The 9979-nt window shown below is 40.7% G+C and overlaps 4 protein-coding genes across 4 annotated transcripts; 1 reads left to right on the top strand and 3 right to left on the bottom strand.

Moving 5' to 3' along the window:
* Window positions 1-1532: 1532 nt before the first annotated feature.
* KL928_005310 (uncharacterized protein) lies at window positions 1533-3728 on the bottom strand (the record flags this gene model as incomplete). The annotated part of the gene is made up of 1 exon (XM_043206106.1): window positions 1533-3728. One exon carries the CDS (start codon window positions 3726-3728, stop codon window positions 1533-1535), a length of 2196 nt encoding a protein of 731 aa, XP_043057550.1.
* A 188-nt stretch (window positions 3729-3916) lies between these two features.
* Window positions 3917-5650, bottom strand: KL928_005309 (uncharacterized protein; the record flags this gene model as incomplete). Its single annotated transcript, XM_043206104.1, has 1 exon — window positions 3917-5650. One exon carries the CDS (start codon window positions 5648-5650, stop codon window positions 3917-3919), a length of 1734 nt encoding a protein of 577 aa, XP_043057549.1.
* Window positions 5651-6207: 557 nt separating this feature from the next.
* KL928_005308 (uncharacterized protein) lies at window positions 6208-7518 on the bottom strand (the record flags this gene model as incomplete). Its single annotated transcript, XM_043206103.1, has 1 exon — window positions 6208-7518. One exon carries the CDS (start codon window positions 7516-7518, stop codon window positions 6208-6210), a length of 1311 nt encoding a protein of 436 aa, XP_043057548.1.
* A 300-nt stretch (window positions 7519-7818) lies between these two features.
* On the top strand, window positions 7819-9186 carry KL928_005307 (uncharacterized protein; the record flags this gene model as incomplete). The annotated part of the gene is made up of 1 exon (XM_043206102.1): window positions 7819-9186. The coding sequence occupies one exon, from the start codon at window positions 7819-7821 to the stop codon at window positions 9184-9186; it is 1368 nt and encodes a 455-aa protein (XP_043057547.1).
* Between the last annotated feature and the right edge of the window lie 793 nt (window positions 9187-9979).

Below are 9979 nucleotides of genomic sequence, written 5' to 3'. Positions count from 1 at the left end.
TTTTATCAATGGGGATATATCACATAATTTGTTCATGAGTTAGCACTCTGCAAACGAGAAGCGACATTATTCAATGTCCAGTGGAGCATGTGTTTAGGGATCCGATACAGGTTTACTTTAGTGGCTAAAGTTGATGGACAAGGTCACTTACGAATAAAAAGAGTAATAGCTGTATTATTTAGCATTCGTGCGAAAATCGATAACAAGATTCTGGAGCTTGAAAAGGCTATCTATCTCCTTGAATTATCAGAGCTTGTCTTTATATCTATAATGTGAAATAAGTGCACATACAGCACCCTGCACCCTGCTATATCAATGATGAATGTATGAAAATTGATGTTCCTATTGTTGTAGTCCCCATGGAAGCAATACTATATAGTGATTAATTCATTAGGAATTCGCTTTGCTTTGTAATTGTTGCTGTTTCCGTTTTATATTCAAAATTAATGAATAAATTGCAACATTGAAGCATATATCTTGTCACTCTCTCAACTCAGCATAGATTGTATGGCTACATAATCACAACATATTCACTCTAGATATCGAGTATTCCGTGTAATGAAAGAGTTTTAGTAAGTTTGGCAAGCACATATTGTTAATTTTTGATACTTGCATGAGTATTTTCACACTGCAGAAAGCTGATGCAGGTTCCGACAGACTTATCCAGCAGATATTCTTGGACTCAGGATATTTAGCCTTACCTTATATAGCAATCCAATCAAATGTGAACAATCGATTGTTTGTGGAGCTACCTTGTGAAGCAATTCTGAATAATTATTTAAAGCCAGCTTCATAATTCACTTAGCGCCAACTGCATATAATCGATCCAAATGCTAATTTCCACCATTTCACAGTTTCGTAAGATTTGAGGTATGAAATACTTTCCAACTGGATGGGCTGGTCTATGCTTTCACAATGTTAATTCAGCACGTTAACTGTGGAACCGCAGAGCTCTTGAACATGGATTGGATGCATGATTACCTTATGTGAGCACAATTAGACCGGCCCTGGGCTCCATCTATTCATAAATCTTTTAGACAGATAGTTTGAGCTAGTATCGCGTATGCAGAGGGGTGCCAAGATACCATCGCAATACGAGTTATTCGTAGCAAGGAGGAGACCCATACCTATTCAGCTATACTATTTATTGTATGCTTGTGTTGATTCTAGTCATCTAACTCACAGAAATTTCTCTCCTCTTTAGATGGACTTTACTTACGATCAAAAAAATTCACGAATCACTTTAACTCCTAGTATTCATTATTCCACTACTTACCAAAGTCGATTTCTGTCAATAATTTGATTGCTTTACCACTATGTGTTTGTAAAATATCTTAGATAAGCAGTTCCATCCTTATTAGCTCAGTTGGTAGAGCGTTCGGCTTTTAAGGATTTTGTTCGGAAGTCGACCGAAATGTCCAGGGTTCGAGCCCCTGATAAGGAGCTTTTTTTTGGGGTGCAAAAATAAATTGCTTGTGATAACATACTATATACTATTATCGATTTTGAACTTGGTCAACACAGGCAGAAAGTCACCACTCACTTGCCCAGCCATCAACATCATCGTCATCCAAATTGAGCTTCAGTTTGGATTTAGGTTGTAATTTTAGTGACCCTCTGGGTGTTTCTGGAATTTTTTTGCTCTGGGGGTGTGCAGTTTTAGACTGTTCGTTTTCTCGAGGTTGTTGACTCGCCTCCAAATGTTGTAGCACAGTTCTGTCTTCTATATCGTAAGTACAATCGCGCTCATCAGCCATAGCATTCCAACTGTCCTCTACGTTCGAATTTGATAATTTTTTCAAAGGCCGATCAACATTGAAAGACTCTGAGCTTGAGTTCACGTTCTTCATCGTCAGGCTCACTGTGGAATTTGATTGTGAATTTGATCCCAAGCCTAATATTAGCGATTGCGTGCTCTTAAGTTCCATACTTGAGAGTGATAGCGGTTTCAATCGAGAGAGTATCTTTTCCGATGCTTGGTTCTCCAAATTTAGCGTCTCCTCATTGTCTAATGGAAGTTGATTGGCAGCCTCATTGATTTTTGAAATGTACAAGTCAAACACTCTCTGAGCCTCTATTCTCACCTTCGATGACTTGTCCAATAAAGCAGGAGCAATAGCTGACAAAACTTTTGAGCAACACACCTCTGGAGAAAAGTACTCAATAGAGTTTTCAAAAGCGAGCAGGGAATTTATCCGAGAGGGTACAAATGGATCCTTCAATGCTTTTGAATATGCAGTAATGAGTACGGCAGCTCTTGAAGATGATTTCATGTACGTTGCAATTCTGGATAAACAGATTATTGTATTGGTTCTGATTTCTGGCGTTGGGTCATTTTGAAGTTTTGCCATGTATTTCAAAATATCATTGTTGAGTTGTCTATCCGATAATTTATCTGCGATTGGAAGCACTGACTTTATTGTAGCTTCTCGTATCGAAGAATTGGTATCATTGAAGCCTTGAACCAAATGCGGAAAGATTCTATCTTGAATTTCATAATAAGTAAAATATTCTATGATCGTTGGTAATGAGCTGAGAAGTGTAATCCGTATTGCTCTATCGGGTAGTTCAAATGCTTGCAACACGAGAGGTTTGACCTGACGCTGAAAGGTTCTGTTCTCCAGTTGATCCACACGCTTTAAAATCAATAGTAACAGAGCTGACTGCTGGCTGTCTTCGTTAGTTGACAAAGACTGAAAGGTGATGATGAGCTCTGGCAAAACCTTGTACTCAAAGAAGCCATCAGGAAATTGTTCAATTTCATCTAGGGAGCCGAAAATTTCTAGTTTTTCAGCATTGGATTTCAAACTAAGCTCGGAAATCTGTTTAGAGACATTGATCAGCGGTATGTTGAAACACGATTGCGCGCCAGCATGGAAAAACTCATCCACCGAGTATCTTACGGACGGCGATTTATGAAGAAGCTTTCTGACGTGCGATGCAAGAGATCTAGGAAGTTTGTTTAGCTTATTGAGTTTGGTAGGATCGAGCCTTTGTTCCTCATAATTGAAAAGACTGTAGATAAAAACCCCCAAATCAAAAGCATCGAGTTTTGAGATCTGGATCATGCTTGCGCTTGAAATGTAGTCCAATGGGCGCTCATTTAATTCGGGTGGGTGCATAGTCGACATATAAGAAGGCAAGTCAAATGCTCGGCTCAGAATCTCCTTATTACGTTCATGAATGCTCACGACAAGCTCAAATCCACCAAGTTTCCATTCTCCTGCTTCATTAACGAATATAGAGTCTTTGCTAAGCGAGCCATGAATGGATGAACCTTCTTTGTTGAGATATTTCAAAGCTTCTGTAATTTGATATATCCCCAGTAAAAGAAGCTCACTATGTGGCTCATGATCACAGGATGCCATCAGCACGCTCCCCAGCGGTCTCACCCTTTCACTTATGATGTAGAGGAATGAATCGTTTTCAATGAAATCAACTATGTTCAAAATTCCCGGTAAAAGACTCAAAGATCTAAGTTTTCTAAATGCATTTCTTGCAAAAGGCACAAACTTCGAAGCTCGTGAGTCCTTAAGATCAAACTCGAATACAGTTACCTGCACATTAGGCTCTTTGCGAGAAGTTCCTTCATAAACATTCCACACAGAGTTGGGTTCGAGAGAGTCACTGCAAACACCGTTCACAATTTTCTGACCTATATCATATGGTATCGAGCTACCCGTTAATGTACTAATGGTTGAATTGATTGTTTTAGTGAGAAAATTCATGAACAATGTCTATTAGAACAGTCACCGTAACTGCAGTCACAAAGAAATCTATGTCAATTAATAACAGAAGAAAAAAAGCCCTTGCTCGTGGATTTCGTGTGTGTGCTAGAGACCAAAAAATATTCGACAGCACTATGAGCCGGTAATTTACTCCTAATTACGTGAGATCGGAACCATGTATAGAAGATTTACTCAGCGGCCTCTTGGAATCTTTCAGAGATACTGCTCAAGAGTTTATCAAACTCTTCAGAGATAGCAACCTCTCCCTTGCTAGGTTCAAAAAACTTAGCAGACGATACTGCATGCTTGACATCTGCCGTGGCCTCGGAAAGCTTAGACCACTGAGCGCCATTTGCAACGGCTTTCTGGGCTTCGTCATAATAAGCAACAAAGGCTTTCATCATATCGTAAGTTTTCCAAATTGGGCAAAAAGCATCGTACGTAGAGTAGCCGTTTTGCTGCAAGAAGTCTTCTTTGATGAGGTTGGCAACATCCAAAACAATCTTATCTGAATCCGATAAAGCGGACTTGCCAACTAGTTGAACAACTTGCTCTAATTCTTCAGCATTGGATATAATTTCTTTAATCTTGTCCCTCAAACTTGCAAATTCTGGATAGTTGGCGTCATAGTACTTATTCAAAACATTCGTATATTTGGAATACGAAATTGACGTGTTGATAGAAGGGAAGTGTTTCCTTTGCGCCAATTTCTTATCCAAACCCCAAAAAACTTGAGTAATACCGAGGGTAGAAGTGGTAACTGGATCTGAGAAGTCACCTCCTGCAGGAGACACAGCAGCAACAATAGAGACTGAACCCAATCTATCTGGGGAGCCAAGAGCAACTGATTTGCCTGCTCTTTCATAGAATGAGGCAAGCTTAGCTCCTAGATAAGCTGGAAAACCTTGATCTGCTGGCATTTCTCCTAATCGACCGGAAATTTCTCTCAAAGCCTCTGCCCATCTGGAGGAAGAATCTGCTATCATGGAAACATTTTTTCCCTGGTCTCTGAAATACTCAGCCAATGTAATACCAGTGTAAATGGACGCTTCTCTTGCCGCAACAGGCATGTTTGAGGTATTGGCGACCAAGGTGGTACGTTTCATAATTGGTTCTTTCTGCCCATTTTGTTCAGTGAATAATTCTGGGAACTCCATCAAAACTTCTGCCATTTCATTGCCTCTTTCTCCACAGCCAACATAAATGATGATGTCCGAATTCGAGTATTTTGAGAGCGACTGTGAAATAACAGTTTTACCGCAGCCAAACGCTCCAGGAATACATGTTGTTCCACCTTGAACACAAGGGAACAAAGAGTCAAGAACTCGCTGACCTGTGAGCAAGGGATAGTCTGCTGAAAGCTTTTGAGCGACAGGTCTAGGAACCCTAACTGGCCACGTATGCATCATAGAGTATTCATGTTTCACCCCGTCATACTCAACCTCAAGCACAGGATCATTCACGTGGTAAGAGCCAGGTTCCGCTATAGAAACAATTGTACCCCTAGCTCTTGGTGGTAGCAGTATCTTGTGATCTGACACTAAAGAGTTCTCAAACGTAGAGCCAAAGATGTCGCCGCCTGTGATATGGTCTCCAACTTTCAGAGATCCCGGACAAAATTCATATTCTGCAGTACGCGACAATGCTGGCGCATCAATGCCCCTCGGGATATAGATGGACTGTGAAACGTCTTTGATCGCCTTCAGAGGTCTCTGAATGCCATCATAGATCGTCTCCATTAATCCTGGGCCAAGTTCAACCGAGAGAGGTTTACCCGTTCTCAAAACAGGGTCTCCAACGGTGACTCCTGCGGTTTCTTCATACACTTGAATAGTAGCCTTGTCACCATCGATTCTAATAACTTCACCGACAAGATTGTCGTGGCCAACTTTGACGAGTTCGTACATGGCACATCCAATCATGTTTTCAGCAACAACCACGGGACCAGAAACAGAATAAATCTGACCATAGAGTGTTTCATCGGCATCCAACGATAGTTTTTGGATAGTTTTACGCGCATTCTCCAGAGCACCAGCCTGTTTAGTTGGTTAGTAATCGAGAATGAACCAAAATCCCGAGGCTAAGCTTCAAAGATCACAGAACCTGTGTAACTAGAGCAAAGCCAAGTCAATCTCAATTTTGAACCACTCTATACATACCATATTGTAAACTCTCGAACCTTTTACAAATTCCTTCCAATCTATAACGCAGGTGACGATGCAAATCCTACCTTGCAATTTATCGCTTAAAATTGAGGCTGCTTTCAGGTATACTGACTGTTTAGCAAATCTGGTTACGAGCCCCTAATAAATGACAATCATATCACGACAATATTTTATGTTGCTAGTAAATCGAAGTTAATTTTCAAGGTTTATAGAGTTTGTTTATTTAATCAGTGACTGAGTGACACAATGTAATACAGCAGATCTATCGAAATTATAGCCTCGATAATTATTGTAAGACCCCCGGAGAACTTGTGCTACTCAGGCTGGTCGAAAACAGTCATTAGCCCCAGCATTGAATCCACCACCTGAGCGGCCAAAAGCTCTGTACTAGCACTATTGACGGTGTTAGGTGCAGTGCTGACCTCCACAACATCGCATCCAATTATGTTGATTCCCTCCAAACCATCTAAGATTGTCAGAATTTCCCTTGAGCTGAGTCCTCCAGCTTCCAGGGTACCCGAGTTAATGTATCCAACGTCAAATGTATCAATGTCAAAAGTCAGATAGGCTTTTCGCTGTCCAACGATGGATTTGATTTTCTCTGCAACTCCTTTTGCCGTGTACAAATCCACGTCCTTGGAAGTCAGGGTCTTGAAGCCACAGTCCATAGCATCATGCTTTTCGTCTGTCCCGGAAATGAATGGAGCCCTGATCCCAACGTGAACGCTGTGATTTTTGGCTACGTAGCCAGCCTCAGCAGCAAAGTGTAAAAATGTACCGTGATTCAGGCTGGCGTAATCTGATATTCCTCCACCCAAAACTTTCGGATCCCATGTATCTATATGAGCATCGAAATGGATCACAGCCAGCCCCCCTGGATCACCAAAGGTTTCATATGCTGATCTTAAGTTCATTAGAGTGATCGTGTGATCGCCACCTAAAGTCACAATACGCGTATTGTTGAACTGCGTGGAGTTGAAGCTTGGATGTTTATGAATCGCATGGTGACCGCGATAAAGCTGATTCAAGGCTATCCTGGAATCAAATGGAGTCATCGGAACATCTCCGCAGTCTATCAATTTAAGCCCTGAATTGTAAGGGTCAAGACGTCCGAGTTTTGAAAACCGGGAATTGCCTCTTATTGGACTAATCCCTCCTCCTAGCCTTCGCGATCCTTGACGAGCGCCATTTGGTCCGAACCTCGCGCCGCTGTTGTATGAAACTCCCAAATCGAATGGAGCTCCGACAATTGCAATGTCCATTGGCTCCCTCGCAAAAAAGCATTCACCTTCGGGTAGATGGGCAAAGGTTACAATACCTGAAAAAAGTGGTCCCCGCTGCTTGAAATCTGTGAGATCATCATTATCTGGATATTGAAATTGATTCATTTTGAATGGAAAAGATATGGTCGATAGTTCATGTTGCTGGAGCAGAGGCTCTTTTTGATAAGCTACATTCTGTTCTGCGATATTGGTGCTATCGTGCACCAAAGAGCCAAATATATCGTGCATGAGTGAGCTTTGTGTATCCTCAAATGAGCTTCTTAAACTATCATCATGACAATTGGGGATACACAATGAAACAGCGTGTTGCACAAATGTGAGGGTAATAAGTAACAAGTACATAGCTTTTTAGGTCTCAAGAAATTTCTGTACCATTCTCCATAAATAAAATAATGATGATAAGAGGCGGCTTAGGAAAAAAGCCGCCAAGATCTCCATACTTTCAGATTCTGGCCGGAAAAGAGATTTTTTTTGTTTTGACTTATCAGAAAGTTTGGCTGTGCACCTATCTTATTGGATTCTGATCAATCTTAAAAAAAACTGTAACTCGATGACTCTTCAATTGCTACGGCATTATATCATTTAAACTGGTCTAATCCGATTTTAACTGAGCAGAGTAAGACTTTGACAGAAAAAAACAAGATGTCCAGAAGCATCAGATTTGGGGAAGCGGCAACAAAAGTTGCGTCACTTTCTCCATTCCAGTCGCATGCGTCATCTCTACTAAATGAGCAGCATTTTTATCAAAACTCTATACTTCTTGGCTGGTCTGAAAGAGATGCCCATCCTGTAACTTTGAGACATCTGGCAAATTTCGGCAAAAAGCTTACGAAAGAAAAGCTGATAAGCAGTGCAAATTTTGTTCGAACGGAGCTGCCTGTTAGGTTGAGCCTGAAGATTCGAGAGCTGCAAAGTCTAGATTATAGTGTGATCAACAATCACCATATAAACCAAGTCTATCAAAGCTATTATCATTGCTTTAATGCTTTTAGGAAGATGGGAAGGATTGAAACGCTTGATGAGAACGACAAATTTTGTGATTTCCTGAGGAAAGTTTTGGATGATCATCTGCTCGTGCTACCACATCTCATGATGGGAGCCCTAGAGGTGTCCATTTTGGAGAAAATGCGACAAGAAGAACTAGATGATTTTATGTCTTCGATGCTTAGATCTAGAATAAGCAGAAGAGTCATTATCGAGCAACACACAACCTTATCTGAATCTTTCAAGAATCAAGATGATGATACTCTGCAGAGACCCCCTAATTACATAGGTGCTGCATTTCAATATCTTTCTGCACATGAACAACTCAGGACCTGCAAGGACATTGTATCGAGTTTTCTGCAAAGTATTTATCCTGAACTTCAAATGCCAGAACTAATAATAATTGGCGAAGATGTCAAGTTCCAATTCTTGACAAATCACTTGAACTACATCTATGCAGAGATTCTCCGGAACTCATTGAAATCAACGATTCAAAACTTTATACATCGCCACGAGAAACTCAGGCAAAATGAGGTAAGAAAATTGAAGCCACCACCTATCATTGTGGAGATAACCCAGACAAAGAAGAACATGACGTTCAAGTTTTCGGATCAAGGGGGCGGTATGTCTTCAAATAAGCTGAAGAAAGTATGGTCTTTTGGAAAGTCTCCTATACTAGCAGAAGAATACCTCTCAAATTTTCACAAAATGCCTGGTCTCAATTTTGACTTCTCTTCGCCTGTCGTGTCTGAGAGTGCTACTGACTATGGGAATTTAAGTGATATGATTCACAATATTGGAAAAATGGAATCCAGTGGTGATCATAAACACAAGTCTGTGCTCATATCCTTAGTCAGACGGCCACTAAAATTTACGCTAGGAATTTCTATGCCTATGTGCAAGGTCTATACCGACTACTGGAATGGGGAACTTGACATGCGTTCTGTCGAAGGTTACGGGACTGATGTTTTCTTGACGTTGAAAAGACTGGGGAACGTTGAGCGGCCTCAGCTCGATAAAGCATAGTGATGAATTCAAATCTCACAATTATTGAGTCCGGAGGACTGTGCTTGATAGCAATCAAGTAATTGGTAAGGTTCATTAGAGGTGTTCATGGAAAAAGGACTCTGTAGATTTGCCTGTTGTTTTCAAACCAAAGTATCAAGTTACAAGACCCCATATCACAGCATCAAACCCGACTACGTGACACACGTATTTATATACAGTATGACAAATGACTGCAGTTCTTTTTTTCAGCTTCCTCTAGATCACGCTAAAGACAGAATTGCTCTCAAATGACACGACTACATGAAAACCCAGTTAAGGCATCAATTTTTTTAAGGTCATGTGGGGTCATTTGCCTCTCTAGCTTTTAAGGTTATACAGCTAAGGCGAAAAAGCAGAAGGTTATCGGTGAGATTTCAGATCGCATTCGCTAACTTGAACTGAATCGTGTGATGTAAAAAAGTCCAGCCTCTCAATATTATGAGTTGCGATTCAAGCTGCGAGTATTTGGTAGTCGCCCGTTTGATGATTCTAGCTTGACAGACCAAAAGCAGTCTAAATTGTGCAGAAAGTGGCAAAGCCTCTATGAATCGTATGCTCACTATCATCACAGTCAAGAAAATTATAGGGGATTCTATGGCAAATTAAAGGAACGTAGCTTGGAATGCTGTAACGCGAAAATAAATGAGTACAACTACCTAAGGCAGAATCAATGCTGTGAGAGTTACTCAGCTGCTAAAGTAGCTTTTTATGTCGGCCAAATAACTATACTGAAGGAAGCAAAGTTTTTCAAAGATGGGTAGTTTAAACAATT

This window comes from Ogataea angusta (assembly GCF_019207475.1).
Source record: "Ogataea angusta isolate 61-244 chromosome Unknown 61-244_NODE_13_length_294202_cov_90.480228, whole genome shotgun sequence".
Taxonomy (NCBI): domain Eukaryota; kingdom Fungi; phylum Ascomycota; class Pichiomycetes; order Pichiales; family Pichiaceae; genus Ogataea; species Ogataea angusta.
This window is presented reverse-complemented; position numbering and strand designations above follow the sequence as displayed.